General features: G+C 42.5%; 1 protein-coding gene across 2 annotated transcripts in view; it reads left to right on the plus strand.

Moving 5' to 3' along the window:
* Positions 1–20,643, plus strand: part of tbck (TBC1 domain containing kinase) — a 192,132-nt gene that overhangs the window by 52,303 nt on the left and 119,186 nt on the right. For both annotated transcript variants that reach the window (XM_080195333.1, XM_080195341.1), the window contains exons 16-20: positions 2,590–2,652; positions 3,954–4,080; positions 6,764–6,814; positions 7,699–7,782; positions 18,476–18,561. In XM_080195333.1, coding sequence (XP_080051459.1) covers positions 2,590–2,652; positions 3,954–4,080; positions 6,764–6,814; positions 7,699–7,782; positions 18,476–18,561 — 411 coding nt within the window. The remainder of the gene's footprint in view (positions 1–2,589; positions 2,653–3,953; positions 4,081–6,763; positions 6,815–7,698; positions 7,783–18,475; positions 18,562–20,643) is intronic.

A 20,643-nucleotide genomic window follows, 5' to 3' on the forward strand; every position in this document is an offset into this window, starting at 1 on the left:
CTTTAACAGCCAAGTTTACTGTTCCAAATCAAGCAGTCCACACAAACATACACCCTGTTCTAGGTTTGCCACAGAAAATGAGTATACTCATGTGATGCTGGACCTTGCAGCTTTCCAGCGGCTGCTGCGGATTACTTCTTTGGATGTTGAATTGCAAACGCTGAGATCTTCTCAGTCCTGGAGCTTCCAGCACACCTTGAGACACACCAAGATACTGCTTGGCCCTAGCTTCTAGCTGCATCTCGCCGACAGCAGAGAGGGACTAAGAACGTTGCTTTCAGTCTGCAGTCCCAACAGCTTCTTCCCAAACTGAAACCAAAACCTTTGGATTTTTCCTGTTCAGAAAAAACTGTCCCACGGCCCCACCTGACTTGTTGATCAGGTTCCCCCAACAATTCCAGAACACTGCATTAGCCCAAATTACAAATAAACATTGCTTCAATTATCCTGCTTCAGCAACAATAAAAGATACTGGCACACACAGCACAGCATCAAAATAGAAAGTACTAGGCCTGCTTGAAAAGAGAACATGATTAAAATACATTTCTTAAAGGCACAGTATCGTCACACTTCTTTTCGCCTTCTCTCCAATTTACAGAAGCATTTTCATTGACCCTGTTCTCTCGCACACTCAGCGCATTGAATGTAAAATACTGCAGATGCTCAAATTCTGAAATAAAAGCAGACAGAATCAAATAAGCTCTGGAAACAGAGTCATATTGGACTGGAAGCGTTAACGTTATTTCTCTCGCCACAGATCATGCCAGACCTACTGAGTTTTTCCAACACTTTGTGTTTCTATTTCATTCTTCTTTGTGAGTCTATCAACTGAAATATCAAGCAAATTCTGCAGTTTGACTTTCTGATCCGCAAAACCTGCAGATAAACAAACATTTTAACAAAACCTATAATTTATTTTAATCCAAATACAGTAATTAGTTTTGAGATTCTTAGTCTTTTGGCCAAGGAAATTAAACTTCAACTGATGAATTATAAAGCAAAACGAAGTTCCACAGACGTCACTTAATTAGACATAATGTACAGGAGGAAACGCTGTGTCCCATTACTATTTCACAGTTTGAATGCAGTGGCTTCAGTATTTGTATTGCCATCTCAGCATTCTGAGCCCATTGCTTTCTCATGTTCTTACTCACGTGTGCACCCGTGTTTCTTCCTGATGATTTTTATCCAATATTAATGAACCCAATATCCATGAACCCAATTAGAAGAACAGAGGCAGTGGAACCCTTAATTGCTGAGGTAAACTTACCATGCTAATCTTTTCATTTCTGTTTTAGTGAAGAGTAGGAGTTGCAAAAAAAACTATTATGATTCTATAAAATATTTTAGTCCTATAATCTTTGGCCTAAACTGGTCCATGCTGACCAAAAAGTCCATCTAAGCTAACCCCAATTGCCTGCATTTGGCCCATATCCCTTTAAACTTTTCCTATCTGTGTATCTGTACAAATGCCTTTCAAATGTTGTCAATGTCCCTGCTTCAACCACTTCCTCTGGCAGCTCATTCCACAAATGTACCATCCTCTGTGTAATAAATGATTCCATGTATTCCAGTAAATATCCTAACTTTCTCCAGAACTCTCCATTTTCCTTTGCCACACACCGCTGCCAAAGAAACATGTCAATTATAAAAAGAATGCCCTGGCATTGGAGAGGGTGCAGAGAAGATTCACAAGATTGATATCAGAAATGCACGATTATGCGTATCAGGAAAGGGTTAGTCTAATCGGAGGTCTTCAAAATTATGAAAGGTTTTGACAGTTGAATACAGGGAGAATGTTTCCTCTCGTGAAGATGTAACTCGAGGATATCAGTATAAGATAGTCACAAGAAATCCAGCTGGGAATTCAAAAGTGACGTCTTCACCAAAAAGAATAAAGAAAATTACAGCACGGACAGGCCCTTTGGCACCCCCACCCCCAAGCCTGCATCGGCCACGCTGCCCATGAACTAAAACCTCCTATCCTGGGCACCATTTCCCTCCATTCCCATCCTGTTCATGTAATTGTCCAGACACCCTGTAAACGTCAGTATCATACCTGCTTCCCCTACCTTCCCTGGCAATGAGTTCCAGGCAACCCTCACCCTCTGTGTAAAAATAAAAGTTGCCTCATACATCTCCTCTAAAACCTTGCCCCTCGCACCTTCAACCAATGAGCCCTAGTAATTGACTCTGCCAAAGAGTAGTAAGAATGTGGAACTCGTTACCATGGAGTAGTTGAAGCAAATAGCATTGATGCATTTAAAGGGAAGCTTAGAGACATGTATGAGAGTGAAGGGAATGGAGGGTTACAATGGTAGATTAAGGTGATGAAAGATGATTCAAGTAGAGCGTAAATGCTGATACGAACTGGTTCACTTGTTTCTGCGATGTTTACCCTATGTAATCCTGTGTGTGTGTATGGCCTGAAAGAAAATGCAAGTAAGGGACCACCTTTTCTTTGAGGAAATCAAAGACAGTCTGAAAGGTTACCTTTCCTGGGGAGTATTAGTTTTTGTGAATGTAATATATAGATTTGAATTCTTGCATCATTTGACTTTCAATAATTATCTACATTCACATTTTCAGGGTGACATACAAGCAAAATATGATGCTATTGACAAGGATACACCAATACCCACTGATCGACAGGTAAAGAAAACCTTACACAGCGCTGTTTAATCAGCTCTGGGACGGTCTGTGCAATGCTGTATTAATTCACTGTATGTATTTAGTGAAATTGAAGTTACAGAAATGCAGCAATTTTTAAGGAAGTTATGAATGCCTGTTCTTTATAACCTTTTTCATACCTGCCATTGTTACTATAGGGTCCATTGGCTCTGTACAGAGTGTATACTGAGATATGCCATCAGTCAGCGTGAGGGTCTATTGGGAGAGGGTGGTGGGCATGAGTTGGCATGAGGCAGTGCATAGCTAAGACCTTTTATTTAATTTAGTTTCAATTAAATAATCATGAAGGTGCCATCATATTACATTTTAATTACTAGAACCAGTTTATCTCTGAGAATTTATTCACAGTTTATAGTATAAATATTCCAAACACCACATCACAAAGGTAGGTGGCTCAGCAGTTCTACTGCTTCTGTCTGTGGTTACTTTTCAAAAATCATTTAACACCGGTTTGCTTTTGATCCCAATATAAATAGCACAACTTATGAAGATATAGACCAGTGTGCACTGTAAACCATAAGCTGTCTGGAAGTTGTCAGTATGGAACAGTAACAGGATAGAAATTATTTAGCTTGAGAGGAGGGGTTTTATATTCTTCACTTCCCTGCAATGAACTATTACGTTTGTTCGTGAAGTGCCATTTGCTTTCTGTATCTCTCTTTGACCCTGCTTCAGTTCCTAGCTTTTTATTTCCACCTGTGCCATTAATTCATATTGTAACAAGTTGTCATAATATGTACAGCAATTAAGGTAAATCTAGTCTATCTGAGGAGTTGCAAGTTTTCATTAAGTTAGTTTGGTTCTGGTTTTTTTTCTGCACTCATTTAGGGGAGTGGCACAGTGGTATTTTCACTGGACTAGTAATCCAGAGACACAGTGAGATCTGGGGAACCGTGTTCAAATCCCGTCACAGCAGATGGTGAAATTTGAATACAATAAAAATTTGGAATTAAAAGTTTAATGATGACCATGTTGTAAAAACTCATCTGGTTCACTAATGACTTTTAGAGGAGGAAGTCTGCTGTCCTTAATCTGGTCTGGCCAACATGTGTATCTAGATCCGCAGCAATGTGGTTCAGTCTCAAATGCCCTCTGAAATGGAGGGTAGCTGGGGACAGGCCATAAATGTTGGCCCAGTCCGCGACACTGAAATGAATTTAAAAAGAACAGCCCTCCCTTGTACTTCCTTTCCTGGAATTGTTTTTGCAGGCTTGGTTCTTCTGTTTAATCAGCTTCTATTTCTGTGACCTATTGCCTTTCAGATTGAGGTGGATATCCCACGCTGCCATCAGTATGATGAGCTGCTGTCATCACCAGAGGGTCATAGAAAGTTCAGGCGTGTATTAAAGGCTTGGGTCGTCTCCCATCAAGATCTGGTGTACTGGCAAGGTGGGTTTAATTGATGCAGTTGAGGAGCATGGTAACTGTTACCAAGGGCACATTAAGTCCACTTCATTGTGTTGCTTATTTGTATTTTTGATTTGATTTATTATTGTCACGTGTGTTAGTATGCAGTGAAAAGTATCGTTTCTTGTGCGCTATACAGACAAAGCATACCGTTTAGTCAGAAGGAAAGAAGAGAATGCAGAATGTAGTGTTACAGTCATAGTTAGGGTGTAGAGAAAGATCAACTTAATGCAAGGTAAATCCATTCAAAAGTCTGATGGCAGCAGGAAAGAAGCTATTTTTGAGTCGGTTGGTCCGTGATCTCAGACTTTTCTATCTTTTCCCAACAGAAGAAGGTGGAAGAGAGTATGTCTGGGGTGTGTGGGATCCTTGATTATGCTGGCTGCTTTGCCGAGGCAGCGGGAAATGTTGATAGAGTCAATGGATGGGATTTATCTACACAAAGACGAAGTTAACCCCATTTACTTCTGTCGGAGCCAGCTTGCTTCTCTAAAAGTTTATATGTTAGTCATAAATAGGCTTACATTAACACTGCAATGCAGTTACTGTGAAATTCCTCTAATCGCCACACTCTGGCGCCGATTCGGGTCAATGCATCTAACCAGCACGTCTTTCAGACTATGGAAGGAAACCGGAGCACCCAGAGGAAACCCACGCGGACACAGAGAGAACATGCAAATGCCACACAGACAGCGACCCAAGCCAAGAATCGAACTTGGGTCCCTGTCGCTGTGAGGCAGCAGTGCTAACTACTGTGCCACCGTGCCGCCCAGTTTTAAATATTTTCATCTGGGTACATAGTAAGCAAATTAGGAATCAGAACTCTTTTCTGAACAGGGAGAAAGTAAAGGAACGTTCTGGGATGATCTATGATATGTCACTATATGGGAGCCCTACTTAGAAAAATAATTCTCTCCTTACCAAAATGAGGATTTGGCAATTATTTATCTGTTGCTCCGTCAATGGATTGATTATTCCTTTGTCCTCCAAATAATGGAAATTCTCAAACTAATTGGGCAAAAAGAGTTCCCGATGATCAATCATTGTTATCCTTTTGAGCAAGTTTAATTAATAATTATGATCATCTTAGCATTTGGAGTAATGTTGCTCCCATAAGGGAGGGAGTAGGGGAAATCTATCAATTGAGTAAAAAAATCTGAGCTTTATTCTGTTAGCTACTGGAGCTCTGTTGAATTGAATAATGAGGAATAGAAGGGTGATTTGGGAAGTAGAATTTACCACACTCTTGTAACCTTAAAGCCATTAGTCATTATACCTGCAGTAAGTTAGTGAAATTTGAGGCAGTTCCGTATGGGGCCTTTTCAGCCAGATGTAGAAATAATTGCTTCTTGCTGGCGAGTTAATGAAATACCAGAATTCTGGCTTTAATTGGTCAGTTGGGAATTGTATCTTAAATGACCAGATTCCTTCTGAATTCTCACTTGCAATCTTACATGATTTAATGGCCATTATGTATCCTATTAAAAATGACAACACAAATTGGGCAGCACGATGGCACAGTGGTTAGCACTGCTGCCTCAGCTCCAGGGAGCTGGGTTCAGTTCCCGTCTTGGGTCACTGTCTGCGTGGAGTTTGCGCGTTGTCCCTGTAACTGCGTGGATTTTCTCCGGGCGCCCCAGTTTCCTCCCACAGTCCAAAGATGTGTAGGTTAGGTGGATTGGCCATGCTAAATTACCCCTCAGTGCCCAAAGATGTGTGGGTTAGATAGATTAGCCAGGGGAAATGTGTGGGGTTACGGGGATAGGGTGCAGGAAAGGGTCTGGGTAAGATACTCTTGTCAGTGAATTGGTGCATATTTGATGGGCTGAATGGCCTCTTCTGCACTGTAGGGATTCGATGATCCTATGTGATTGGTATCTCATAAAGACAGACAATATCTTTGTTTCTGCATTTTGATGTGTGTGCTGTCTGGCCGTTAATTGAAGAGTCGGAACCTGCATTTGATCCTGACATCAGGGTCTGAACCCAAACACCAAATCCTGCCTTGGGAATTGAGGGCAGTTTGGAGATGGGTATCAGAGGGAAGGTGTCACTCCCGTGTCTTTGGCAAATGTCACTGAGGGGCAGCGTGTCAGTAAAGAAGGGGAGTGGGTATCATAGAATCCCTACAGTGCAGAAGGAAGCCATTCAGCCCATTGAGTTTGCACTGACCACAGTCCCACCCAAGCCCTATCCCCATAACCCCATGCATGTACCCTAGCTAGCCCCCCCAACACTAGGGGACAATTTCTCATGGCCAATCCATCTAACCGGCACGTCTTTGGACTGTGGGAGGAAACTGGAGCACCCGAAGGAAACCCATGCAGACATAGGGAAGAATGTGCAAACTCCATACAGGCAGTGACCCGAGGCCAGAATTAAACCCAGGTCCCTGGTGCTGTGAGGCAGCAGTGCTAACCATTGTGCCATCCCAGGCCAATAGGATTCCCCAGAAACTTACTCAAGAGTTGCAGCTGTGAAGAGAGACTCAAGAAGTTAGTGGGTGTTTCCACTAGATCTGAGAAAGTTGAGGGATGTTATGACCACTGTTCCACAACTTTAGATTGTTTCCCCTGCATTCCAGTAGTATATGTAGCTGATTAAAAAGATTTGAAATACTCTGTCTTGGGTCTTGGTTCATCTTTTAAATATATCTCTGCCCTAGGTTTGGACTCGTTGTGTGCACCATTCTTGTACCTGAATTTCAACCATGAAGGTAAGTGTGCAATTAGTTTGTGATAAATACCCTAGGATGAGAAGCCTTAGCCGTGTGGGTGGTTCAGAGAAACAGGGATTCATCTCAACACAACATGGAAGGTTTAAAGGAGATTGACAAGGGTTTGAAATCAGGGAAAACTGTATTTCCACTGATCAGTGAGTCAGTAATTTGGATAGATCCATTTAAACACTGCGAGTATAAAGGGAGAGGTTAGGAGAATTGCTTTTTACACAAAGGGTTGTTAGAGCATGGAATGCATTTATCAGAAGCCGACTTGTGAGCAGAATCTGTAATAATTTTAGTAGAGAAGTGGGATAAATCATTTGCAAAATGAAGGCCTAAAGTGGATGAAGAAAGGGCAGGGGAGTGGATAGCTCTTTCCGGAGATCAGTGGGCTTCAAACAGCACAGCAAAATTCTTCAGAAATCAGATAGGTTTCTCCAATTAAAGCTGTGATATAAAGAAACAGAAAAATTCAGTTGATTGAACAACTCTGCCGCTTTGACTGCTGAACGTGGGTTCAGACCCCACTTTACCAATTTCAACTTTGTCTTGTGCGAGGTGGAGTGAAATAGTAGCCTGGCTATCTCTATGTCGATGGGGGTGGGGGGAGGGACAACTGAGAGGAGAGCTCACCAAAGGCCTGTCATAGAGGTCTGCAAAAGGCTAGATGCTGAACTGTTTTGATGGATCTCAAAGCAGAATGTCCATGCACTGTCTTCCTTTAAGATGGTACACGGCCCAGGGAGAACAAGAGAAATGGGAAGAAAAAAGTGAATAAATAATGTCATGAAATTTCATTCAGAGTTGTGGGGGGTAAAATGTGGGGTGCTGGAATCTTAAATATCACCAACTTGTTCAACTTTCCCTTCCTGTTGCAGCCTTGGCCTATGCTTGCATGTCTGCATTTATTCCCAAATATCTGTACAACTTCTTTCTGAAGGACAATTCTCACGTCATACAAGGTAAGTTACTGTGTCCCTTTAATTGAATCGATTGAATTGACTTATTATTGTCATGTTTTGGGCTACAGTGAAAAGTACTGTTTCTTGCGAGCTGTTGCAGACAAAACATACTGTTCATAGAGTATTGTTACAGCAGTTTTGGACCCTGTGTCTAAGGAAGGATGTGCTGGCCTTGGAAAGAATCCAGAGGAGGTTCACCAGAATGATCCCTGGAATGAAGAGCTTGTCGTTTGAGGAACAGTTGAAAACTCTGGGTCTGTGCTTGTTGTAGTTTAGAAAGATGAAGGGGGATCTCATTGAAACTTACAGGATACTGCAGGGCCTGGATACAGTGGATGTGGAGAGGATGTTTTCACTAGTAGGAAAAACTAGAACCAGAGGGCACAACCTCAGGCTAAAGGGACGATCCTTTAAAACAGAGGTGAAGAGGAATTTCTTCAGTCGGAGAGTGGTGAACCTGTGGAACTCTTTGCTGCAGAAGGCTGTGGAGGTTATTGACTCCAAGTTATTGACAGGGATAGATAGGTTTTTGATTAATAAGAGGATCAGGGGTTATGGGGAAAAGGCAGGAGAATGGGAATGAGAAAAATGATTGAATGGAGAGCAGACTTGATGAGCCGAGTGGCCTAATTCTGCTCCTGTGTCTTGTGGTGTTGTAGATCACACGGGAGAAGGAAAGGATAGGGTGCAGAATATAGTGTTGCTGTTAATGATAGGGTGAAGAGAAAGATTGGCTAAATATGTGGCAATCATTCAAAAGTCTGATGCAGCAGAGAAGAAGCTGTCCTTGCGTCAGTTAAAGTTTATTTATTAGTCACAAGTACGCTTACGTTCACATTGCAATGAAGTTACTATGATCGCAGACTTCTGTATTTTTTTTCCAATGGAAGAAGCTAGAAGAGAGTATGAATGGGATGCGTGGGGTCTTTAATTATGCTGGCTGCTTTTCCGAGGCAGCGAGAAGTGCAGACAGAGTCAATGGATAGGAGACTGGTTTGTGTGATGGATTGCGCTAAATTCACAACTCCTTGCAGTTTCTTGTGGCTTTGGTCAGAGCAGGAGATTATACCAAGCTGGGATGTAACTGGAAAGGATGCTTTTTAAGGGGCATCTACAGAAATGGGTGAGCATTGTAGCAGAAATGCTGATTACGCAGTTTGCATACATTGTACAGAAGAGCCGGTAGAATAGGTCTGTACAAACCAACCAGTGCAATGGTTGCAATGTGCTTCTGTAGCACGTGGCATCTGGTGTATTTCTGCAATGATCTGCCAGCAGGTAGGGGAACAATGAGCACATTATATTAATTGTGCAGTTACAGCAGAACCTGTACTGCTGTCTATATAGAGGTGCCCTTCGTCATTTGTTGGACCTGTCATTGAATGATGAATTTAAAAGCAAATTCAAATGTAATGCAGTCAACATCTCTTAACATCGTGTGTCCGTCAGCAAGTCTGAAGGGTAATTCAATATTGTGTTTTTTTTTCCCCCAGTGAATGCTTGACTTCTGTGCTTTGTCTCAGCCAAACTATTTAATTGAGTTATTGTCCTTTAACACTCTCTTACCCTGTAAGTTAGAACATCTGTTCTGGAAATAATTCTGAGGTGTTTTATCCTCCGACTCACCATGGGGAGGTTGAGAAGGTCAGGTGATTTTGGCACATTTCAATCCAATCTGACTAGCAACCACTTTTTTAAAAAATAAAAAATGCATTCTCACAAGGCCTGTGTAAACTTTTAGTGCATCACTTATTTGTCATACCAAAATATATCCTTGTCTGTTGCCAGTGTGGTTATCAGCCTTGAAATTCCATAGTGGTTGCACATAGAAACCGCAACACTTTCCTTACAACCTGCCATAAGGGGATTACCGTAAGAAGTCTCACAACACCAGGTTAAAGTCCAACAGGTTTATTTGGTAGCACAAACCTCAAGCTTTCAGGGCGCTGCTCCTTCATCAGGTGGGTGGCAGTTCTATGAGAAGTGGGAGTTCAGTGTGAGAACTCCCACTCACCTGATGAAGGAGCAGCGCTCTGAAACCTTGTGGCTTGTGCTACCAAATAAACCTGTTAGACTTTAACCAGGTGTTGTGAGACATCTTACTGTGCTTATCCCAGTCCAACGCCGGCATCTACACATCATAAGTGGATTATGTCAGGACTCCAGATGCATTTTGTGTAGCTTAGTCCAACTCCTTCAAGATTTCCATGAAAACCTGGCAATTGGGATTTTGGGATCTGGTGTTTTAGGATGCGGATTTTGTGTTTTGATGTAGGACTGTAAAATCAACAAATTGGGGAAGGGACTGGGATTTGATTTGATTTAATATTTGTCACATGTATTAGTATACAATGGAAAGTATTATTTCTTGCACACTATACAGACAAATCATACCATTCATAGGAAAGGACAGTGAATGTAGTTTTACAGTCCTAGACAGGGTGTAAAGAAAGATCAATTTAATGCGAGGTAGGTCCATTTGAAAGTCTAATGGCAGCAGGGAAGAAGCTATTTTTGAGTCGGTTTGGACATGACCTCAGACTTTTGTATCTTTTTCCCGACGGAAGAAGGTGGAAGAGAATGTCCGGATTGCGTGGGGTTCTTCATTATGCTGGTTGCTTTTCCAAGGCAGTGTCAATGAATAGGAGGCAGGTTTGAGTGATGGACTTGGCTTCATTCACGACTCTTTGTAGTTTCTTGCGTTCTTGGACAGAACAGGAGCCATACCAAGCTGTGATACATCCAGAAAGAATGCTTTCTATGGTGCATCTATAGAAGTTCGTGAGAATTGTGGCTGACGCCACATTTCCTTAGTCTCCTGCGAAAGAGAGACACACTACTCATCCTTTGCCAATACTTTGTGTTTTATGCTCATACGACCCCTTACTGCAGACCTAGAGTTCTTGGTGGGGTGCAGCTTTATGACAGCAATCATTGTCCCTAAGAAGATGCCATCTTTGTGTGGCTTGATGTTAAGTGTAATAGGTTGTCGGACTGTGTGGGGCCTTCAAATCTGAGCCTGCCGCTCACTTGATCTTGCATAAGTAGAGACCTTCAGCAGGCATACTGCAAGGCAACCGAAGGTGGGAACCAATCATCAAAAATTTGGCTCCTTTATAGACCATGGGGATTCACTCCTCATCGAGTCAGCAACAATGCCAAGTGGTGCCCTGTACTTTTCAAGTTATCCACATTAAAACTTTTATTTAAAATGGATAGTAGAATTCTACAGTGCAGAAGGAGGCCATTCGGACCATTGGGTCTGTATAGACCGCATTCCCACGCAGGCCCTATCCCCAAAACATTGTGCATTTACCTTAGCCAGTCCCCCTGATCCTAAGCAGCAATTTAGCACGGCCAATCCATCTAACCAGCACATCTTTGGAGTATGAGAGAAAACCGGAGCACCAGGAGGAAACCCATGCAGACATGGGGAGGAGGTGCAAACTCCACACACAGTGACCCAAGCCGGAAATCGAAACTGGGTCCCTGGCGTTGTGAGGGAGCGAAGTGCTAACCACTGTGCATATTTTGCATTCAAGGAGTCTCCTTCATGGGTGGCCTGATTACAAAACTGGGATTAGTTTGCATATCTTTCATCTACAACAACATGCAGCAATGACTTAACAGGCCGAGGAACAGCTCAATTCTGTGAGTTACTGAGCTCGTTTCATGCTGCTTAAACGAATCTAGATCGGCAGAATTTAAAGGGTCTGGAAGGGCTCTGGGGCCAAGCGATGAGTTTGTACCATTGGTTGTGGACTGTGTTAGCTCCTTCGAAGAATCTACAGAAATGAGAGTTCAGAGTAGCAAACCAATCCCTTGTGTATGAGAAACGGCCTTTGTTTTGTTTCTGTTTCTTCTTTGTTTGATTATCTTTATCAGTTTCAGAGTCAAGAGTTCAGAATGTGAGCAATTGTACTTAAACAGAAAAGAGACAGAGCTGTAGAGGAAGACTCGGGTTACTGAAGCCAATTACTACAGCTGGCATGATGCAGCAACTTGCACTGTCCAGCATGTGGTGCTGCTGACACACAGTAGCTGCAGGAAGCATAAAATGAAACAAAATACACCAGTGTACGGTTTATGAACCTGTAGTTTGATCCTGTTGATGGCTCAGCATCTCGTACAGCTGATTCACTGCATTCTGCACCCGCTCCTTCCCTTTTCCCCTACATACTCTATCAACGGTATGCTTTGTCTGTATAACGCACAAGAAACAATGCATGTGACAATAAATCAAATCAAAAGAGATTTGTGCCCCACGCATTGCTTTTCTAGTTTGCTTTCACTCGATTTTAACCTCCAGTTACTTTTACATTCTTTCGCTGTACCCAAACAAAACTGTCAACGTAACTTTGCGCTCCATTACACAAGCCTCCTGCTACGCTCTAATCCAGCTGCTCAGGTTGCAGTAACTGGAATATTGAACAAACTAAGTAATAGGCTGGAAATGTGTTGTGTTCAGAAACTTTGCCTGCAAATCTGTCGGCACTGATGTTATTACTCTATGATAATTAGTTGGCTGCTGATATTTTTGTGTGGGGCGTGGAGATGGAATGATGGGGTCTTGTCAGGCCCAAGCTTGACTACGGAAGAGCTTGAGGAACCGATTGGGTCTGCTGTTTAGGTGCTGTGGAGTCTTTGAAAGGAGTTCAACTTTCATGTCATGTGTAGTGCTTGGATCCATCTTACTGCACCTTTTGAATATTGTCTTAAGCTTGAAATATTTTGAATATTGAGTTGCTGTGTGATAGTCTCGGCCTGCATTTTGAGCATGTGTCGCTACCCATCAGTTAAATTATCAGTACACAATAAATGGTTCAGTTTACTGAAATCAAGGTTGTGAATTCTATAAAATGGCTGTCTTTTGAAGTTTGTAGGTACATATAAGAGTCAGTTATTACAGTTAATCATACCTTAATAGGAATCGTATTTCAGTTCAAATCTTGATGTTTTAATGTTTTATCAAGCCCTTGTGTTACATTTCTTGCAATCAATTCTTTTCTATGCCCAAAGATTGAGGTTTGATTGGAAGGTCCATGATCAATTTATGTTCGCACTTTTGTTTCTGTGATATACCACACTAATTACATCTTGATCTTAAACCTCCTCCTTAGTTCCTCAATCCCACAAACACCTTTACTAAAGTGAAGTAGGAGGGAAGCATTTGGACGGTTTCTCTCCCCAGGTGGAGTCTCACTCAACATGAGCACAGATCCAAGGACTAGGTGTCCTTGAAATTGGGAACATGGAAAACTCCCTGCTGGAGACAGTCTCTTTGAAAATTTATCCCCCAACCCTGGTAGCTTTTATTGGAGGGGTTATTGGTCCAGATTTTGTGATGGGACAGTCGCTTCTTATGGTGCTGTTAAACACGGAAATCAAGAATTGCATTGAACATATAGCATAGAAATGAGCCCTTCGGTCCAACAGCTCCTACCAGCATTTATACTATCCCTGAACTTCCTCCCATCCTTCCTTCCGTTCATCCTTCCTCAGCCAAAGACGAGAAGATAGGTGGATTGGCTATGCTAAATAGCCTCTTAGTGCCCAAAGATGCGTAGGTTAAATGGATTAGTCATGGGAAATATGTCATGTTAAGGGGACAGGACGGGGGAAAGGATGTGGGTAAGATATTTTGCCAGTACACATGCAGTGGGCTGAATGGCCTCTTCTGCACTGTAGGGATTCTATGATCTACTTGATTCGCAAACCTTCTCTTCCCTCCTCCCTCGTATGCTTATCTAGCTTCCTGCTAAGTTTAAGTTTATTTATTAATGTCACAAATAGGCTTACATTAACACTGCAGTGAAGTTACTGTGAAAATCCCCCAGTTGCCACACTCCACTGCCTGTTTGGGTACACTGAGAATTTAGCCTGGCCAATGCAACTAACCAGCATGTCTTTTGGACCGTGGGAGGAAACCAGAGCACCCGGAAGAAACCCATGCAGACTCAGGGAGAATGTGCAAACTCCACATAGACAGTGACTCGAGCTGTGCCGCCCTTAACTAGTCCCTGTGGCAGCACATTCTCTTCACTTTCTGGATAGAGAAGTTACTTCTGAATTTCCTGTTTGATTTCTTGGTGATTGTTATGTTGATGGCAGGTAATTTTGCTCTTCCCCACAAGTAGAAATACTATCTGTATGTGTACTCAATAAAAACCTTTCATAATTTGAAAGATAGCTGTCAGATCATCTCTTTTCAGGAGAAAGAGCCCCAGCCTGCTCATCCTTTCCTAATAGGTATAACCGCCTCAGGGGTGGCACAGTGGTTAACACTGCTGCCTCACAGTCCAGGGACCCGGTTTCAATCCTAATCTTGGGTGACAGTGTGGAGTTTGCGCAGTCTCCCCGTGTCTGTGTGGATTTCCTCCGGGTGCTCCGGTTTCCTCCCACAGTCCAAATACATGTGGACTAAGTGGATTGGCCATGCTAAATTGACTCTTAATGTCAAAAGGACGAGCTAGGGTAAGTAGATGGGTTTTTGAGGGTAGGGCCTGAGTGGGATTATGGTCGGTGCAGACTTGATGGGCTGAATGGCCTACTTCTGCGCTCTATGATTCTGTTCTATGATCCTATTATCTTGCTTGTGAATCTATTTTAGCAGTGCCTCTGTATATTTTTAGATAATAAGACCATAACTGTTTATCGGGCGGCATGGTGGCAGAGTGGTTAGCACTGCTGCCTCACAGCGCCAGTGACCTGGGTTCAATTCCAGCCTTGTGTTACTGTCTGTGTGGAGTTTGCACTTTCTCCCCGTGTCTGCATGGATTTCCTCCGGGTGCTCCAGTTTCCTCTCAGTCCAAAGATATGTGGGTTAGGTTGATTGGCTACGCTAAATTGACCCTATTGTCAGGGGGATTAGCAGGGTAAATGTGTGGGGTTATGAGAATAGGGGTTGTGTGGGATTGTGATTGGTATGGACTCAAATAGCCTCCTTCTGTACTGTGGGGACTCTATAATAGTTCAAATGTAGTCTAACCAAGATTCAATGCAATTTTAGCTGAACTCCCCATCTTTAAATTCTATCCCTCTATAAATAAATCTCAGTGAATCCTAATGGACTGGCACAGTTCTATTCTCTTCTAGTTCTTCCCCCAAACCTGTCAGCCGTCTGGTCCATAGTAGTGTTTTGGTGGGCATTTTGGCTGTCCTCTCCTTGTCCTCACTTGTAATGAGTACATTTTATGTATTTCACTGGACTAGTGTCTCCAGATCTTCTGTTCAACCACTCTTAAGGCCCTGTTAACCAGTGGTTAGCACTGCTGCTTCACAGCTCCAAGGCCCTGTGTTCAATTCCTGGCTCGGGCCACTGTCTGTGTGGAGTTTGTGCATTCTCCTCGTGGGTGCTCCGGTTTCCTCCCACAGTCCAAAGATGTGTGGGTTAGGTTGATTGGCTATGCTAAAAAATTGCACCTTAGTGTCCAGGGATGCATAGGTTAGAGGGATTAGTGGGTATAATATGTAGGGATATGGGGGTAGGGCCGGGGTGGGATTGTGGTCAGTGCAGACGCGATGGGCTGAAGGGCCTCTTTCTGCACTGTAGGGGTTCTATGGTTATCTGGCTCCCTTACAGTTGCAATTTGCCCTCCCTAAAGCTGCGTTTTCTTCTGTTGTGCGACTGTGTTTTGGACAAAACCATCCAAAAATTCTTCCACTTCCCTTGTGTTCCAGCACAAACTTGCAAATCGGCTCATTGCCTTTGAGCTGGAGTGACTCAAAGCAGAGCCATTTCCTGCAAATGTCAGAATTCTGGACAGTCTCACTGTCCCCCCATGTCACAGGCTTGACTTGCAGCCTGTCTTCCATCTCACATCTTTTTTATTTATTTGTTTTTTGACAGCTGAATTAAAATTAAGTAGACAAATTTTGTTTTGGAGAACCAGAGGCCTTACTTTTTACTCTCTCAATTTATTCGCATTCCGTGCTCGCCATGACTCAGATTTTCTCTTGCGTTGGTTTCACTGCCCATGCTTTTTTAAAACCAAGTTTTATCTCTGCACCACTTCTGTCGTCACTCTAACGTCACTGTTTCATTTCCTGCTTTATCTCAGCTCCTGCTGTTACCACATAAACCCACCTCGTACTCCCATGCCCGATCCCAAGTCCATTCTGATTTTTTTTGCTGTCCAATTTCACTTCTTTCGTAGGCCTTCCTGCACTAAAATACCACCAATAGATTCAGATTTCACATCCGAGCAATGGCATCAAGTTGTTGTACTTACCCAATAACCACACCCGAGAATATCAGGGCTTCTACATTCAGGCATCAGTGAAATTTTAGCAGTATGGTAAGTCTTAATTACTGCCAATTAACCTCTGAAAATTTTATTTTTCCAGTGAAGAAGTTTTTTTCTTTAACTCCGTCCTAAATGGCCAACTCCTCCTCCTGAGACTAATTCGAGATCTCCTGGTCAGGGAAATATCCTCGCAGCATCTACCTTGTGAAACCCTTAAGAATTTTATCTATTTCAATGAAAGCACCTCTCATTCTTTTAACCTCATATATGACTCAATCTCTCCTCTACAGAAACACCGCTCATCTTGCTGTAGTGAACTTACTTGTGCTCCTTTTAAGGCATGTATATTCTTCCTTAGATCAGGAGACCAAAAGTGTACACAGTACTTCAGGTGTGATCTCAACAATCCACATACAATTGCAGTAAGACTATCTTTACTCTTGTATTCTAATCCCTTAATAATAAAGGCTAACATGCCATTTGTTTTCCCAGTCTCTCACTATTTAAAAAGTAATCTTTTTTTTTAAATTTTACCTACTGAAATGGATAACTTCACACTCCTCCATTTTATATTCCACATTTTTGCCCCCCCCCTCCCTCACTTACTTATTGCCTTCTGCAGTTTTTTTGTGTCCTCCTCACAGCTCACTTTTCCACCTAACTTGTCAGCCAACCCTGATGCATTACACTCGCACCCCGGTCATAAATATGGATTGTAAATAACTGAGGATCAAGCACAGATCCTTGCAGTGCCCAACTAGTTGTGACCTGCTAATCTGAAACTCGGTTGTTTATTCCTACTCTGTTTTCTGCCTGCTACCAATCCATAACCCTTTCTAATCCCTATTGCAAAGCAAGATTTTGCGTAATAACCTCTCACTGAATGCTTGTTGAACATCCAAGAAACACTGGTTCCCCTTATCCACCCTTCCAGTTACAACCTCAAAAATAATCTCAAACAGATTTGTTGTGAATCCATCTTTACTCCGCTCAGTCATATTATGACTTTCAGATTATCAGATCTGTTATCAGATCTCTAATAGTTGATTCCTTATTTTACTTATTACTGAAGTCAGGCACACTGACCTATATAATCCAGGGAATTTAGATTCTAGGAAATTGCATGGCAAGATTTGAACTTGCGTGTGTTTTTTGATTTAACATTCTGGATGAGGAGCCCAGTGACTTAACCGCTCAAACCCCTATAGTGTCTGTACATTTGTGCGACTTGCATATCACAAACTCTCAGGATCCAGTCTGTTACTGAAGAATCTGTGTGTTTTTGGTCAGCTTTGCCCTGGATGTCTGCTGAAGCTTCAGATCAGTGCAGAGATTATCCTGCAGAGACGTTTGCACCAGAGCTTTCGGGGAAGGAATATCTGCTTTGCGCACTCTCTTTGTATTGCATAGATGTTGATAAAATAAATCTATGATGGCACATCAGATACAGCACAACCTGATCAGATCACTGGATGGAATTGAGATCAAAAGCAAAAACAGCTATCAGTTTGGTGCCCGTATAGCACTGAATGGATTGGAATTAATTGAGGCATTTAAAAATGTGATGTATAAGATAGTATGACTAGGAATGTGGAACTGAATCCCATTTCCCCAGTACTTTCCCAATAATTTTCTTAATGTTTTTCTTTTTTCAAATATCTCTCAAAGCTGCAGTTTGTGTCTCGATCACTGGTAGTTGCATTGCATTTCTTAGTTCCCTTAAAACATAAAAACGTAAGAATAATTCTCCTAATGTCTTCGTACATTATTTTTGAAGATTATCTTTGAAATTGTGCTCTTTAATTACTGATGAACGTAATATTATTTCCCTTGTCATCTTAGTAAAATCCTTCATTTTGAGTGCCTCAGTCAAATTTCCTTTCACAACTAAAGCTTCCTGCTTGACAGGCAAATCTCTTTTGTTCACTCCCCATGGCCTTGCCATCTTCTTAAAGCTGTTGCTTCACCGTTTGAGAGTTCAGAAATAGCAAGCTGGAGTACTGTTGCTGTGCAGATTGGCCCCCTCTGTCTGCACTACATAAAAAGAAGCAGCTCGGGTCTTTTTCAAAAGTTCAGTCATTAATTTGAGCAACAACTTCTCGATGCACTGTGAATATGACAACTACCACAGTGGTTTTAGCCCACAAATCAGACAGTGTTGGTCACTGATGGCTTTCCCACACGCGTTTACAGCGGAATACCATTAAAGCTGTGGTATCATCTCCTATGGTCTCATCAGGTTGGAGCTATTGAAAAAGTGGTCCTTGTTAAATGAATCACATGAGGTAATCTTTGTGTAACCACCCTGGAAACTATGTCTGGGTGTGTCGTGTTTGCGTGATCTTGAGTTCCCTCCTTGTGACCGGTTATGAAAACAATCAGTATTATTTAAGGTTCTGTCTTTCATCAGATGCTTACATGATTAATAAATTTTCTCCTTGTTACAGAGTATCTGACAGTGTTTTCCCAGATGATTGCTTTCCATGACCCAGAGTTGAGTAACCATCTCAATGAGATTGGCTTCATTCCAGATGTAAGTACTAAGGGTACTTGTAAATTTTCCTCTTGAAGTTTACCTCCTCTAATGTAGTTTTAAAAAAACCCAGCGGATCTCAGATTTGTGTAGGGGTTACAAAGAGGGCAATGCTTGGAAGAAAAATGTCACTCTGCACTTGAGAGAGAATATTTTGACAGAGTTATTATTGCGTTTGTCTTTTCCCTAGATAATAAATGAAATAAGGTTGGACAGTCAAACACTAACAAGGGTGAATGTGAGTGCACACCATGAAACTGCCACATTGGAGGCCAGGACTGAGGGAACTCTGAATATCATCTGGTTTAGTGCAGACGCCATTGATATAATGTGTGCTACATATGAAAGTATGAGTTAGGAGTAGGCCATTCAACCTCTCGAGCCTGCTTATGACTGATCTGATTGTGTTCCTTAGCTCCACGTTCTGCCTATTCTTGATAACCTTTGACTCCCATGTTAGTGAAGAATTCATCTACCTCTGCCTTAGGGTGGCGCGGTGGCCTAGTGGTTAGCACTGCTACCTCACAGCGCCAAGGACCTGGGTTCAATTCTCGGCTTGGGACACTGTCTGAGTGGAGTTTGCACGTTCTCCCTATATCTGCATAGGTTTCCTCCCACAGTCCAAAAGACGTTCTGGTTAATGCATTGGTCATGCTAAATTCTCTCTCAGTACCTGAACAGGCGCCGGAGTGTGCTGACAAGGGGATTTTCACAGTAACTTCAGTAATCCTGCTTGTGACTGATCAATAAACTTTAAATAAACTTTTAAAATATTCACTGACACTGACTCTGCCTCCCCTCCTCTCTAGGGAAGGAGAAGTCTCACACCAGGTTGAAGTTCAACAGGTTTGGAATCATAAGCTTTCAGAATGCTGCTTCTTCATCAGGTGCGTGACAGGTGGGGTGAGCACTTCTTACTGTGCCCACCCAGCCCAATGCCGGCACCTCCACCTCTCTGAGGAAGAAAGCTCCACAGATTCACAACCCTCGAAGGGAAAACATTTATTTTCATCTCTGTCTTAAATGGGAGACCCCTTATTTTTAAACTGTCCTTATGCCATTGTAACCTTGTGATCACAGATAAGAAGAACCTTCATGTGTAAAATAAAATAAAGTTTATTTATTAGTTTCAAGTAAGGCTTACGTTAACACTGCAATGAAATTACTGTTAAATTTCTCAAGTCACCACAGTCCAGCGCCTGTTCAGGCTAATGCTAATCAGCACGTCCTTCTGAATGTGGAAGGAAACCGGAGCACCCAGAGGAAACCCATGCAGACACGGGGAGAAAGTGCAAACTCCACACAGACAGTGACCCAACCCGGGTCCCTGGCACTGTGAAGCAGCAGTGCTAATCACTGTGCTGCCCCGTGTAGCACTTTCCCACCTCCCTGGGATCTCTCCAGAGTGCAGCACAGCCAATTCATTACTTGCTGAAGTATGATCACTGTTATTTCTGTAGGCAGATGCACCACTCAGTATGCACGCAGCTCAGTCCCACAGACTACAAAATGGAGGAATGACCAGCTCATCTGCTTTGGGTTGTTGGTTGAAGGAGAATGTTAGATATGAACTCCCGATCTCTGAACGCTGCCGTACACCTGCAGAAGTTTAATGTCTCTTCTGAAAAATGGCACGTGTGGAGATGTGTTACTCTCACTGAAATGCAGCTCTAGATTGTGTGCTCTTTTCCTGAAGTGGGACTTGTACCCCCCACGACTCACAACCTTATGACTTTGAGACAAGAGTGCTGGAGTGTGGCTTGTAAAACTGGGGAAAGCTGACCCAAACAACTACCATGCAACTCCCAGCAGTCAGTTCAAGAGTAAAGGCATTGCGTGGAAAGCTCTGCATTTGGATATTGGCAGAGATACCATTCTCACCATTGTGAAACCTGGATGTAACTTGTCTGTTTTTGCCTCGATAGTTTGGAAACTTGAAAAGTAAATATACAACCTCTCTTTTTAAAATTTCTAAGTCCTTTTCAGCTTCTGCTTTATGCAAAATGGAGACATTAATTATTCAAGCCTTCAGTTAATGTCTCAGTAGCACAGTAAACCTCAGAACAGGGGCAGCATGGTGGC

Source organism: Carcharhinus amblyrhynchos, chromosome 1 (genome assembly GCF_965287045.1).
Source record: "Carcharhinus amblyrhynchos chromosome 1, sCarAmb.v2.hapA, whole genome shotgun sequence".
Classification (NCBI taxonomy): Eukaryota; Metazoa; Chordata; class Chondrichthyes; order Carcharhiniformes; family Carcharhinidae; genus Carcharhinus; species Carcharhinus amblyrhynchos.